Genomic DNA, 13,623 nt, shown 5'->3' on the forward strand with positions numbered 1-13,623 from the left:
AAAGCGGCGGGACCTGCTCTTTCTGAATGAGCCATGCACGAATGCAGCCAACTTGTTCCCTGTCTGGCTATCTTCCTCGACTCTCAGTGCAGCTATCTACTCAGATGTATACGGCGTGAAGCCCGGACAGTCCTTTAACGTCAAAGCAACGAGACGTAGGTTATGCTGGGCAGCGAATTATAACATTGGCCGATAGATGGCTGTTGATGAGCTCAGTGAAAGAGGTCACATGGGGAGACTTCGACCTTACCGCTGTGGAATACCGCGCCGTGAATCGGGGTGAGACTCTTGTAAACCTGGGAGCCACGGGGTGTACATATGTCTTCGTGATATAGTTCTGCGCCGTTGGTAGTCACCGGTGCGAGCGGCATGTTTTCCTGTGGGACCTGGTTGGGACAGTGGGTGTGCTACTCCATAACACTCTGGCGAGCATCACAAATACGCAACCGAAGAGTCAAATGGTTCTGCTGCTCCTCAATGCTCTTGTCATCTGCCAGGCTGTATGCGATGGTATAGCAAGATTGCTTATCACGAGCAGAGTCCGCTACTTAGTTTGACATGGCTTATTGGGAAGCAGCTGCATAGAATTGGTCGAGCACTTACCGAAAGCGACGGGCTGTGTCAACTATACGGTGCATATCAACACTGACACGATCATGGTGATGGAAAACGTATGCAGTGGCAATTTCTGGCATGCTTGTTGAACGAATAGCCTTCACTCGTTATCCGCCAACGTAATGGCCTTTTGTGGGATGGAGGGGATGATGTGGTATGCAGTCATTTGCGCAGATGGCGAATAACTACACACATGCGTATGCCAGCCAGATTGTTGATTCTTAAGGCTACGAAAATTCCACGACATCTGTGCGCGATGCTAGGTAGACGATACTATGTAGAGTGCTTACAATCCCGTGGGCGGGTGGCCACATGTGACCGTTACTGAAACCGAGTGTGCGCGTGACACGACGGCGTGACGAAGGCGTTTCTTCCTGAGGCGTCTGTCTTGTTTCGCCAACCCCATCTCTTTTATCAGACACAACTGACGTCTTGTCATATTAAGGATTAAGGAAGGGCTCAAAATGAATATGAATAAGTTCACTCGCGAAGAAACTTTGCAGCTTTTGTCCGAAATGGGTATAGAGCTCCCCCCGGCCACAAAACTTACAGACGAAGCGTTGCGGATGCGCCTCCAAAAATCGTTGAATGCAGCACAATATCTGTCGGACACCTTGACAAGCCTTCCAATTGATCCTGGAAGTATTAATGTCTGGCCGCGAACCTCCTCCATCGAGGATGAACGCTCCGTGCACAAGGCCGTTGCTAGGAACAACATGGCTGAGGCAAAGGCAATCTTCGGGGCGCAGCAGAGTGGCAGGGATATTGTTGCGGAACTTCATGATATTGTCATGGTGGACGTTCGCCAGACGCTCATGTCCATAGGCAAGCTCTGGGACGAAGGTTTCCGGTGGTGCATTATACAAGACCCGCAGCGTCAACTGTCTGCCATTAACATGCGGGTAAGTGTAGTACTTTGTGACAATTCCGGTTAATTTCACATCGCGCAGCTGCTCTCAGTACATGAGGTCGACACCCACACGCCATTGATTGCCGTTCTCTACCGACAGTTCGCAAGAGACAATAATTCGGAGCTGGGCGCGCGGTGGGTCCAGGCGCAGATGAGGAGCAATGGCTCGACGCCATCTATCAAGGCGTCGCTGCTGGAGCAGAAAGTGCTATTAAAATTGTTGTCCATGAACGCGAAGCACGTCTCTCCAGGATTTGTGCCGCACAGACAGCTCCTTGAACAAGACTATACCATTTCTTTCTTCCTACCCGTTGGGCCACTCAGCAACAAGGACATTGCCAAGCTCAACGAGGAAACCGGATGTGTCTTGTGTGGTAAAGATCATGCAAGCCGCTGCAAGCAATGTCAGTCCGTATTCTACTGTGGACCTGGTACGTCGCACATATGGTCTGTATGATGCCCCTCCTAACCGAACAGCGGCGTCTTCAGAATGCCAGCGGGCGGACTGGCCAGATCACAAGCACACGTGCCGCTCGCTCAAAGGCGGTACTTGGCGCACCGTCCCTTTCACAAATGTCCAGCCTGGCAGGGAGGGCATGCTGGGCGTCCGCATCAACAGATATACACCCCTCAACAGCATTCGAGACCTCAGCAACATAAAATCATCCACCGACGACGAGGTCAATCCGGACATCCACGGCAAGAAGCTGTTCCTCGTGAAGCTACAAATAACGCCACATGGGAACGAGTCCATCATGGTATATGACCGACGGGACTCTTTTACCGTGTTTCTCGTCAGAGACAAGGCTCCAGATGTCTTCGACGAGATCAAAAGCGAAATTCGAGGTCCTCGCGGTGGATATTTCGGGGTGAAGACGTATCGGTGGGCGAAACGTGCGGGCGACTGGGAGTTGAGTATCTGCGTGGATAGAGTGCCGCAGACCGACATCAAGTGGTGAACGCATGGCGAGCTGTTTAACACAAAGGCAATTATACTCCTGATTTCTTTCTCCCGATGTCATGAAACAGCAGCTACAGTCTACCCCCGCACCAACTCCCTCCGTATATATCGATGTTGGCATGTGCTTCTCGAACCTCGAATGAAGTCATGAATATCGATACTACGTCTATCCATGATTCTGCATTGTTGGCTGATGCTAAAGGCGTAGAGGACTCGCATAAGCAGTCTACGATGAATTTTTGGTGCGTGATGTTACGGTGTGACAGGCGCGTCTGTGATGTGACGAGCGCGTCCGGTCACTCCCCACGCGACTTCGCTCCGTGTCTTTCGCCTCAACAATTCCTTTCTCCTCTAGACGAAGAACGAGTCCGACCGCTTCATACATTCGGAATCAAGTCTCTAAAAATGAGAATGGACACACTCACTCGCGAAGAAACTTTGAAAGTATTGTCGGAATTGGGTATAGACCTTCCGCCCGCCAGCAAGCTTCCAGGCGATGCGTTGGAGAAACGACTCCGACAGGCTTTGAATGCAGCCCAATATGTACCCAGGATCCTTCCGGATCCTCCATCAAATCCAGCGGCTCTTCACCCGTGGCCCGAGAACGGCTCGATGGGTGGTTCCCGATCCGTGCATGAGGCGGTAAAAAGGAACAATGTGGCCGAAATCAACACCGTCTTCGAGGCGAGAAAGCGTGGCCAGAACAATCCCTATCCCCTATATGAAAGCGCTATCATGGACGTGCGCCAGACCCTTATGTCGATAGGAAAGTACTGGGACGAGGGCGTTCGATGGTGCGTCATCCAAGACCCGGAATGCGAGATCTCCGCGATCAACGTGAAGGTACGTGCAAAGCTCTATACTTTCTCCCACAACTCACATCATGAGTAGCTGCTGTCGGTGCATGAACTGAACGCCAAGACGCCCGTGATAGCGGTCTTGTATCAAAACTTCGCTGAAGGCGACAACCCGCTACTCGGGATACAATGGTGCCAGGCACAGGTCGACAAGTACGGCCCCCCAGCCTATTGCATCACAGCGACCATCCTAGAACAGAAAATTCTGCTCAAATTGTTGTCCATGAATACGAAACTTCTCTCGCCGGATTTCAAGCCGTGAAGGCAGGACTTCGAGGACGACTATAAAGTTTCGTTCCCATTGCCCGTCGGGCCGCTCGGATACGAGGACATCGCCAAGCTGAACTCCGACACGGGCTGTGCCCTATGTGGCAAGAAGTCCTCCAGCCGCTGCTCGCAATGCCAAACGGTCTCGTACTGCGGACAAGGTAGATGCCGCGACACCCTCGCAGCCTGCGTACTCTAGCTGACATCCATGCGCTTAGATTGCCAACGGGCCGATTGGCCTCATCATAAGCGGACATGCCGTTCGCTCAGGGGCGGCGTCTGGCGCACAGTTCCTTTCGCGAATGTCGTTCCTGGGCCAATGGGCAAGTACAGCGTGCTGGTCAATCATTACACGCCCCTCACGGACTTGAATGACATAAAATCACCAAACCCGGACGAGCCACAACTCAACATCCACGGCGACAAGCTCTTCCTTGTCAAGCTGCAGAACCAGCAGAGCTCCGGTCCAATGGCTTCAGAGACAATCCTGATCTATGACCGGAGGCAGTCGCTTGTCGCCTATTTCGTCAAGGGCAAGGCATCAGAGGTGTACGACGAGATTAGGAAAGAGATACAGGGCCCGCGGGGAGGATATCAGGGTCTCAAGACGTATCGGTGGGCAAAACGGGTCGGTGATTGGGAGTTGAGTATCTGCCTGGACAGAGAGCCCCAGACAGAGATCCGGTGGTGAACGGCGTCGAGAGGCCGTCTTTGTCTGATGTCCTTATGTAATTCGCTTATTGAAAGACAGCGGGCTGCCTCCGCATATATTCAGCGTATATGCTAAGCGGTCAATCCGTTGTGTGGCGGGATGAACATTCGGCTCTAAGACTGGAGTCTGGTAGTAGGTGGTGCGCCACATAAGCCCCGAAAAACCGGCAGAGGAACACGGCCACACAAAGTTTTTGGGATAGTCTGTGTCTTATGGAACGAACCTTCCAGCCAACGGGGTTCACACCCGGCGGGCGATTCTGAGCAAAGCACATTAATAGCATCGGTGCGACATACTGCCTACTATACTTCGGATGTCGCTGTGTTTTGTCGTGCAGGAGCAGCGAGATCCCCTAATCTCCCGCCCATGCGAAGATAGATGTTATGAGCGTCCTCATGAAACGCGTCGTGAAGGCCCTCGCTTTGCCCTGGAAGGAGGAGGTGGGGCAGCATACGGGTGTGGAAGAGACGATGTGCGATTGCACCACCCTACAAGAGAGCAGAGCATGTGAAGCGTGTCAGAAGATGGCAAATGAATGAAGAGGACGTTGGCACGCACAAATTGATGGAAAACGCCTCCCACTAGGGCTTCCACCGAAGTTCCGTGCACCTTGTGTACTCCCACCGTCGACGCCGTGCTCGGGTCCAGCGTTGCGATGAACCTTTTGATGTCGTCGTCCGCCGGGCGGTGGGCCAACGGACCTACAGTAACCGGTCTCCACTTGATCAACTCGCCAAATTCCCAGGCGGGTGCGACGTGTCGTCCGAGAACACGGGTGTTGAGAGTGCGCTCCATGATCATTTCGTAGTCGTGATCAGGCCGGAGAGCCGGGGATTGGTGGACGAACATGAGCAGGTAGGACTGCAGCACGCGCCTGCCTGTGGACGGTCGCCGGTTGGACCATTGGTGAGCTACTAGGACAACGGTGAGCTTTAAGTGACAGAGAACGTACCTATGAAGGAGAGTCGATTGCTGTTGAAGTAGTATGCATTAGAGTGAGTTGCGTGGGTTAGGATGCGTGCAGCCAGTTCCGGCGGGAAGTTCAGCGGTTTGAAACGCGCGTTGAGGCCTTCTGCGAGCTCCTGCAAGGACTGTGCGCTTGGAGGTTTCCTTTTTTTGAAATCGCCTCGGTATGGGGGACGGCTGTCTGGTTGTGAAGGTCGCTCCGGCTGAAATGGCTGCTGCACGTTCGAAAGCGACCTTGACTGCAGCCTCAGTCCTGCGGGTTGTGAGTACAGCTCCAAATTTGGAAAGAAAGTGTTGCTACCTGCTGGTATTCTCCGATACGAAACATGTCCAGCGGTTGAGCAGAGACGAGCCAAAGCTTTAGACATGAACGGAATACTATGGTGGAGGACCTCTTTCGCCTGCAAGCGCTTCCACGCCTGATCGAGTGCACGTGAACTGTCCCACGGTTAGAACTTTGTTTGCGGCTGTCGGAGGTTCGCCCAACTCTCGAGCAGAGGAGCATGAGCCCCCCTTGGACTTTTTTTTGTTGTGGTCTGTTTTATAACTATGAGGGCCTCAAGAAAGTCTAGCCCCAACTCGGCACGCAAACGCAAGGACGTGTAACATAAACCGTTTGAGACTTTGAGGAAAAGCCGAACGAGATGTTGAGTCAAAGCTCCGGACTGCAAGTTTCGTATAAGCTTGCCCTGACGTCGTAAGTGCTCGTGGTCCTAGCTGTTGGCCATGGCTGATGACTGAGATGTAGAACCCGGCGAGCGTTCTCGCACGTCTGGCCATGGCAGCTGCTTCGCGTGCTTCAGGTTGGATCGGCGGAGCTCGGCAACAGCTCGCCTGCCCAATCCGGTAGGTCATTTTCCGAAAGGAGAAAGTCCAACAGAATAAACTGAGATGGCAGTTTTCTACTGCCCCTTCAACTTATTCAATCTTCAATTTGAAAGGATCCTTGATACTCGATATATGCTCATTTGCAACATCAATGGCTTCGGACTTGACGATGTGATCATCCCGATCGCTTCAGGCCGCGACAGCGGCACTCCTGACATGCCAGCCTCTGTCAGTGGCCACCCTTCACTTGCTGCAACATATAAAAGGCTCTGTTTGCGTGTCTGCCTCCCTCGTCGAGGTTCTCGAGCACCCCCCACATTCCCTTGCTAGCCCACAGTCGTTACCCGTCCTCCGACACCCCACCCCTCCTTCAGCATCACAACATGTCTTGGAAGGTCGTTCTCGCTCTCGCAAGTGCAGCAGTTGTTCTTGCAGCTCCTGCGCCTCCTCCTCCCACTGGTAGGTCGCGATGTTCAAGTTGAACAACTCTTGTTCATGGCTCTTACAGACACGAACATCCTTCAATATGCCCTGACGCTCGAGTACCTAGAGAGCAGCTTCTATTCAGGTGCCCTGCAGAAGTTCGACGCACAAGACTTCGCCGATGCCGGCTTCCCGCCCTGGGTCCGCGGCCGTTTTGAGCAGATTGAAACCAACGAGATGACCCATGTCAAATTCCTCCAAGAGGCGCTGGGATCAGCTGCGCCGAAGCCTTGCACGTACAGTTTGTGAGCTGTTTCATTCACTACGAGAGTCTTTGCAGTACCCATGCGCTATGGACAGCCCGTATACAGACCCGCCGTCGTTCGTCGCCCTGTCCATGGCTATCGAGGGCGTCGGCGCCGCTGCGTATCTTGGTGCCGCCCAGTACATCTCGGACAAGAGTGTCCTTAATGCAGCTGGAGTAAGTCTTTTTAATCCGTGAACTGCCGTGCGCCATTAACAAACTATCACATTAGTCGATCTTGGCCGTTGAGCAACGTCAAGCTGGGTGGATATCCTCCTCTGTGCTCAAGGTTCAGCCCTGGGACGGTCCGTTCGAGACGCCACTTGGTTTTAGCGACGCCTTCTCTCTTGCTGGTGAGTTGTCATGCTCCAGGGAAACTCCCCGAACGATTTATATGCGATGCTTATTCACTTCGTGTAGCTTCATACATCAGTGACTGCCCCTCGTCGAACCCGCCTTTGCCGGTGGTCACTCTTCCGGTGCTTGCTGTGTCATCGATGTCTCCTCAACCTGGATCGACCATCTCGCTGACTTTCAACAACCCGAACAAAGCCTCGCCGACGTTCCTTGCGTGGCTCAGCGGGCTCGAGGTCGTATTCACGCCCATCGACGACGCGAGCTGGAACACGGTTGTCCCCGACGGTCTGCACGGTACAGTGTACGTTGGGGTGGTGTCGAGCGAGAAGATGCCCATAGGTGATGATCAAATGGTCACTGGTCTTGCGATCATGCAGTTCCCGTTCGACTCGATGGCACCGGAACTTGATAACGAGTAGGCTGTTGCGTTTGTCGATTGGAAACAATCTTCGCGTATTACTGCTATCTTTATGTGGTGATCTGCAAATAGTGATAATCACATCTCGTGGCCTTCCAGCCTTTGCGTTATATGCAATTGGAAAACAGTAACGGCGGGGACTGACAACGCCGCTGAGGCTCGGGACTGCTTCATCAGCGGATTTTGGTTGAAAGCACCGTTCGACCTATGCATGGAACGTGCCCCCATTGGAGATGCGCCACTACGTTTCTGTAACAGTGCAGTGGGCCAAAGCATGTGATCGCGACGCTAGACACGCCTGTGGCTGATGCGCACGTAACTCGACCCGACGTCCACCACACCGAACAAGAGACCGTTTTCAGCGGTTTTTTTTATCTTGTAGTGCGACGAAAGCTGGTAAGTCCGGCAATATGCGATCGGGTCCATAGCATTATAAGTGTGAGGGTTTGTTATAGCATCCTGTACGACGTACTTTGTTAACAATCGGGATGCATACAGCGTGACCGGATGGACACCGAACAACATTTCAGACTTTCCCAGCTCGATGCCGTCTCGGACACACATTTTATTGACTTTAATTGGAGAGATGAGATGATCAGAGCATGAATACCTGAATACTGTTAAGAGGTATCGGGGCCCTTAGTACCCGCGTTCTTGGATACTGCGTGGCCTTGGTGGCATTGCCAGCCCGCGAAATGGCGAACGTAAACAGCATGAATACAGTACTACTGCCAGTGGTATGGATGATGGCTACAGCATTACAATGACGTCTTGGCTCGAAGATGCCTGCTTGCTCCTGTGCAGACGAGCCACGTAAAATGCACATCAGGTCGGGGTCACAGAAGGAACGCTTTAGATTCAAGACTCACCGCGAAAGTGCGACGGTTCGCGGAGATCTCATCACATCGTTCAGACGCTCCATGGGAATATCCAAGAGTCCGTCTGAAAAGTGGACGGACTCCGAGTTGCCCAGACGATGCCGAGAGTTTAGCCTTAGGAACGAAGAGGATGATCAGCGGTAGGTAGACACGCCGTATGGTGTGTTCTCCTTACATCGAAAGGAACGAGTTCACGTATACTGCGGAAGCGATCCCGTCAGTGTGAATGTGTGACGGTCTATGGAGGGGCTTACGTTTACTAAGCGGGTAATGAAAGATTTGCCAATAGCAAATTTCGCGATTGAAAGCGAGATACTGCCAGGATTCGAAGTCAATACGGACGCAAGAAAAGTTATGATTAATACTCGCTGTTGCCAGTCCGAGTAGCTGCACGATCGTAGTACGGCCGTTAGTTGCGTAAAAGCTTCTGACGGCTAATATATTGGACTCAATTACGCTAACAAAACTCCGCGATTGACGGCGTAGATCGTCAGTTTTTGCATGAGCATTTGCGTACTATAAGCAGAATGGAGTGCTATCAGCAAGACGGTCGATAGTCGCAGCCATCATCTAAGCCCAATACCTTCGGTATGCTGGGGTCTCCCTCCTCAGCCCCCACACCAACGCTGCACTGATATAGACGTCGGTGACGGACGCGAGCGCAGGCTGTATGCATGCAGGAATCTGATGTGTTCTACGTCAGAATGCACTGGATAATCGAGCTTCGAGGAGGACAGGACTCACATTCGACTTCACGATGACGACAGCGTCCAACGCGTCGTGAGTTCTGCGGTTATCGGGTCGCCAAAGCGTCAACAGAAAACTGTCAGACGTGTGATTATTAAAAACGTACAAGAGGTTAGCAATGTCTTGAATACGGAGGAATGTCAGCGTAACACGTAATGTCGAAATCGGGTATCTGCAGGATACGAACAGAAGCCACAGCCTGTAAGACAGATCAAATAAGCGACACGATCAGCTTCAGAGAAAGGAGGATGTCCTACTGCAATATGCTAGCACTGTAACAACCTGTCATTGTTTTATGCAAATGAGCCGGAAACGCGACAGCGTGTTCATGGGTACGAACCGCAATGATGCTCACGGGCTCAATGAACTTCATCCTAGCAAGAACTTCCGGAGCGACATCTGCTCAGTTCTATTCAACATAGCCAAGGGATATATGCTTACGTTTCCAAACCTTATGAATGTAGAAGCTAGCAGCAGAGGCTGGAGTTAGAAGAACTGGCAGGAAATTGACGGATTCAGTGTGTGAGAGGGAATTTACCATTGTACGATCAAGACAATCACTGCCTACATATATATATGAGAGAGATTATGTATCATCATAAAAGGTATGTAAATTACTGATAAGGCGAATTCCATCTATTGGCGCTCATTAGCAGAATCATCCCAGTCCGATGCAAGAACTCATGGATAGAAAGCTGTCGCACGAACAATCATCAGTCATGATGACCGACACAATGAAATGAAAGATCCACTCACGTCTGATCAGCGATTTGTAATTTGGGGATGTTTGCATGCCCACTTGCATAATAGTACCACAGGACCTGGATCGAAAGGGTGCGGATTTCAGACTCATCACACCGTGCAAGGAGATTCATGATATACCTCAATGTTGCTCACAGCGGTTAAGGTGCCCAGCATCCTACACGATGGTCAGTATCCGAAAGCAGTGACAGTTGCATTCATAGTGAGACACATACCATAACATTAAAACCTTGTGTCACCGGATGAGTGGCATGCCCTTGTATGCAGAAGAATACTTCACATACCAAAGCCTTAACTCTGATCGAGTCTTCAGGGAAGTGCCACGTGTAGCACAATACATGGGCGCAGGTGCAGCCATAGAGCCTGCATGAAGCGTTTGCACCAGTCTCTTCAACAGATGGGGGAAGTCACTCACACCATGGCAAACAGGACACCAATCATCAAAGGCCCTGCTGTGCTGTTGAGGTAATGATTCAATTCCGTCATTAGAGGGCTCAGGAGTGGGACGACGAGACCATACACGCAGGTCGTTTTAAAATACGACGGTGGGTACCTCATCACGGTGGTCACGTTTCATGGTCGGCACACTCGGAAAGATCAGATCTCCTTTGTAGAGGTCTTGACGAAAACACTGTCGAGAGGTTTGACCCTGATGAAAGCAACGAGCATACCATTGATATCGATTACGTCTTTAGCCGTGTCATCCACTCCATAGTCATTAGTATCTCAATAGACTGTGTGTACCAGGGCGCCTGATATTATCACTGCATCCTGCATAGACGCATCCGCAATGGACCATCCTGTGTGTTTCGCGTTGCATCAATATGAACTGCAAGATACTCTACCACCACGCACACACGAAGACATTCAGCGCTCCCCTTTTGCAAATGCTTATGATCTATCAAACGCGACATACCGTGGAACATGTTGTAAGGTTTAAACTTGAACATCTTTCGTGGTTCTAGCGGCGGCTGAGCTCGTTTCGCGTTGTGTCAAACTTTGTTCACCACAGCCTGCGCGGCACTGATAGGTACGTGGTCGAATTTGATGATGATGATTAAATTCGATCACGTACCTATCAGAAGCTATGGTATCTTTCCACCACGATACTAATGCTTTACAACGGTCTCGGACTTTTGTACGATGGTGGGCGCCGACCTGCAAAGTCTTGCGAGGTGCCGCTCAGTCAAGGCCTTGCATGTTATTCTGCTTCTGAGGCACAATACGCAGTTGGAAAAAGAAAGTCCCTTGCAAAGCCCAGTGGCCTTACCTTGAAAAAGTTCCTAGCCGGCAATATGATATTTCCGCACTGTAATATTTCCGCACTGTGATAACCATAAGCGCATGCAGCAGATAATCAAATAGTACAGGCAACAAAGAAGATTCAGGCTATTGTCCGAGGTGAAAATTTCCGAGGGCTGTAGACACATAGGAAAGCGAGTGACTCAGCCTCGATGTATAATGCGAGTGCTATATAAATACCTGTAGACACATAGGAAAGCGAGTGACTACAGTATATCAGTAAAGACTAAGTAAAGGAGTCCAGTAGGTACTCACCTCAGCCTCGATGTATAATGCGAGTGCTGAGGTAGCAGGAAAAGATTGAGCGCGCTTGTGGCTACGTGATTACATAAGCGAATAAGCGCGGAATGTCTAAGTCCGTGTCCCACTGGACATAAAGTCCGTATGACTTCCAACACAGGCAACGTACTGAAACGCGTTAGCAATGTAGAAGGTACAGGCGATGCTGACTACGTGTGGAGTTGGTTTGATCATAGATGCTGTGGGAAACTTAGGAACCTGCGTGTCCATCCGGTGGGTTTTATGCCCACAACAGGGACTGTGCATGACTGTTTTCTTGCCATTCGTGGAAATGAAGCCCCTCATAAACGCGTGCAAAAACCTGCGTGGCAATGCAAAAGGATTGTGTCAGATTCATTGACGCTCTGGGGGGAGACCTTTTTTTTTGGGAGGGGGGGAGAATGTTTGCGAGAGTATCTCATAGCATTCTCTCATATTTGTGGGCTCACCAGCACAAGAACAGAGCTATTTGTCCAGTAATGCCAGTCAAAGATACCTCCCCTGGAAAGACTGAGTCTTGAATCCATTCATGCGAACGACGGACCCATCATCTCGGTGAGCGCGACCGATACTAAGTAGCAAGCCGTCAGAAGCTAACCTTCAGCGCGACAGTCATTATGCATGGATGCAGATGACTTGATACAGACTCGCGTTAACGACTGGGATCACGCTGACCGTCACAAGTCAGCCGACTTGAATGACTCCTGGGAGGCTTAACTTTGTGGCTATTTCTAAGGCAGCGGCCGCGACGTGAGGATCGTATTCCTTCTAAACTCATCTGCAAAGTAGTAGGTGTACGAAGTGGCATGAAAATGTGCCAGATGTTACCGAGATCCATCTTCAAAAAATCTGCATGCATGCGTTTTCGTCCGGGATGGTTGAACGATGCCAACTGGTTGTTCGTGGAGCACCGGAGCGAAGGTGTGCACTGTGATCGGGCCGTTACCGCCGTCGTTCGCCGAGCTGTCAGACTGCAATGCTCTGCAATGGAAGCAGCGCCCGGTGTTCGTTGACTCTGCAAGATGTCACACTCCAGATGCCGACTTTTGGGAGATTTAGTTGTCAGGCTTGTGGCCAAAGCCGATGAGAAAACTAATCGTTGGTTGCTGCTGTGGGCTGCGTTGCCACATTGATCTCTTGCAGCAGCAGCTCGTTCAAATCCGCAGATAGAGTTGCAAGCGCAGTCTGTGGCGCGAAAACCCCAGCTTTCACTATACGATTCTTCTCGGTGTCCAACAGCTCTAGAGGACTTCTTTACGCATTCAGAAGGTCGCTTTCTAAACTCCGTCCTTGTCTTCGATACTTCGGTATCTGCTTGTATGGGTGTCATCTTATCACAAAAATCCATGACTGGAAGTCGTTTGGGCCTAACCGGAGGCAGGCATGAAGGCTTACGACCCAGAAGGCACTTTCAAAGACGCAAAAGCAGTACAAAGCCGTTCAAGAATCAAGAGCGCATGACGAAAGTGGAACGACTCCGTGTATTAGTAACCTGCTGACCAGTGACGACTTGCCGCAGTCTGCCGCCGTTGGCAGTTACTTTGGCGGACTCAGAGCATCGCTCCGTCGCGACTGTCACTACACTCAACAACGGCGACTGCATTTCTTGTATGCGGACCACAGACCCTCTCCGAACCGCAGACATGAAAGCATTTGCGACCGTTATTTAATGACACTAAATTGTAATTGACTGCCTTTTTGGGAAATAAAGTTATCTAATTAGGGCATAGTGTTGCATAGGTCACACTTTAGAACACATTTTCAGAGCATTTGCAGCGGGAATAAATGCCTTCATGCCTGCAGTGTCTCCTTCGAACCGAACATAGCGGTGATACTGGTCCGTCCCACAAGTGGGCATGTTACGCGCTCAAATACGCCTCATCTAGCAACGTTCTCGATCACATCATATATGTAGTTCAGGTACTAGCTGCCTAGACACAAATGCTAGGTCATAGTGTCAATGGTGCTCTTTTCTCGATATCCAGGAGTGGCCAATGCAGGAGCAGATGCGACAAGTCCCTCTCAATGCACGGTGAC

The 13,623-nt window shown here is 51.0% G+C and overlaps 7 protein-coding genes across 7 annotated transcripts; 3 read left to right on the plus strand and 4 right to left on the minus strand.

The window, feature by feature from the left end:
• Positions 1 to 1,085: 1,085 nt before the first annotated feature.
• Positions 1,086 to 2,484, plus strand: LAESUDRAFT_656844 (uncharacterized protein; the record flags this gene model as incomplete). Its single annotated transcript, XM_040904646.1, has 3 exons — positions 1,086 to 1,517; positions 1,566 to 1,956; positions 2,015 to 2,484. 3 exons carry the CDS (start codon positions 1,086 to 1,088, stop codon positions 2,482 to 2,484), a joined length of 1,293 nt encoding a protein of 430 aa, XP_040762653.1.
• Positions 2,485 to 2,897: 413 nt separating this feature from the next.
• On the plus strand, positions 2,898 to 4,301 carry LAESUDRAFT_760660 (uncharacterized protein; the record flags this gene model as incomplete). The annotated part of the gene is made up of 4 exons (XM_040912780.1): positions 2,898 to 3,329; positions 3,378 to 3,559; positions 3,608 to 3,771; positions 3,829 to 4,301. The coding sequence occupies 4 exons, from the start codon at positions 2,898 to 2,900 to the stop codon at positions 4,299 to 4,301; spliced, it is 1,251 nt and encodes a 416-aa protein (XP_040762654.1).
• A 136-nt stretch (positions 4,302 to 4,437) lies between these two features.
• LAESUDRAFT_702867 (uncharacterized protein) lies at positions 4,438 to 5,680 on the minus strand. The gene is made up of 4 exons (XM_040906502.1): positions 5,590 to 5,680; positions 5,275 to 5,541; positions 4,881 to 5,200; positions 4,438 to 4,810 (listed from the first exon to the last, which is right to left on the minus strand). Exons 1-4 carry the CDS (start codon positions 5,654 to 5,656, stop codon positions 4,625 to 4,627), a joined length of 840 nt encoding a protein of 279 aa, XP_040762655.1. The 5' UTR covers positions 5,657 to 5,680; the 3' UTR covers positions 4,438 to 4,624.
• A 931-nt stretch (positions 5,681 to 6,611) lies between these two features.
• On the plus strand, positions 6,612 to 7,619 carry LAESUDRAFT_737718 (uncharacterized protein; the record flags this gene model as incomplete). The annotated part of the gene is made up of 4 exons (XM_040910817.1): positions 6,612 to 6,844; positions 6,900 to 7,020; positions 7,076 to 7,196; positions 7,264 to 7,619. The coding sequence occupies 4 exons, from the start codon at positions 6,612 to 6,614 to the stop codon at positions 7,617 to 7,619; spliced, it is 831 nt and encodes a 276-aa protein (XP_040762656.1).
• Positions 7,620 to 8,238: 619 nt separating this feature from the next.
• LAESUDRAFT_715230 (uncharacterized protein) lies at positions 8,239 to 10,491 on the minus strand (the record flags this gene model as incomplete). Its single annotated transcript, XM_040907126.1, has 13 exons — positions 8,239 to 8,343; positions 8,488 to 8,610; positions 8,751 to 8,811; positions 8,959 to 9,012; positions 9,080 to 9,162; positions 9,241 to 9,319; positions 9,350 to 9,365; positions 9,431 to 9,442; positions 9,685 to 9,807; positions 10,000 to 10,064; positions 10,221 to 10,234; positions 10,290 to 10,368; positions 10,421 to 10,491. The coding sequence occupies 13 exons, from the start codon at positions 10,489 to 10,491 to the stop codon at positions 8,239 to 8,241; spliced, it is 885 nt and encodes a 294-aa protein (XP_040762657.1).
• Positions 10,492 to 11,648: 1,157 nt separating this feature from the next.
• On the minus strand, positions 11,649 to 12,092 carry LAESUDRAFT_727489 (uncharacterized protein). The gene has a single exon (XM_040909231.1). The coding sequence runs from the start codon at positions 11,815 to 11,817 to the stop codon at positions 11,659 to 11,661; it is 159 nt and encodes a 52-aa protein (XP_040762658.1). The 5' UTR covers positions 11,818 to 12,092; the 3' UTR covers positions 11,649 to 11,658.
• Positions 12,093 to 12,193: 101 nt separating this feature from the next.
• On the minus strand, positions 12,194 to 13,016 carry LAESUDRAFT_247003 (uncharacterized protein). The gene has a single exon (XM_040901729.1). The coding sequence runs from the start codon at positions 12,932 to 12,934 to the stop codon at positions 12,239 to 12,241; it is 696 nt and encodes a 231-aa protein (XP_040762659.1). The 5' UTR covers positions 12,935 to 13,016; the 3' UTR covers positions 12,194 to 12,238.
• Positions 13,017 to 13,623: the final 607 nt, after the last annotated feature.

Source organism: Laetiporus sulphureus (genome assembly GCF_001632365.1).
Source record: "Laetiporus sulphureus 93-53 unplaced genomic scaffold LAESUscaffold_29, whole genome shotgun sequence".
In the NCBI taxonomy this organism is placed as follows: domain Eukaryota; kingdom Fungi; phylum Basidiomycota; class Agaricomycetes; order Polyporales; family Laetiporaceae; genus Laetiporus; species Laetiporus sulphureus.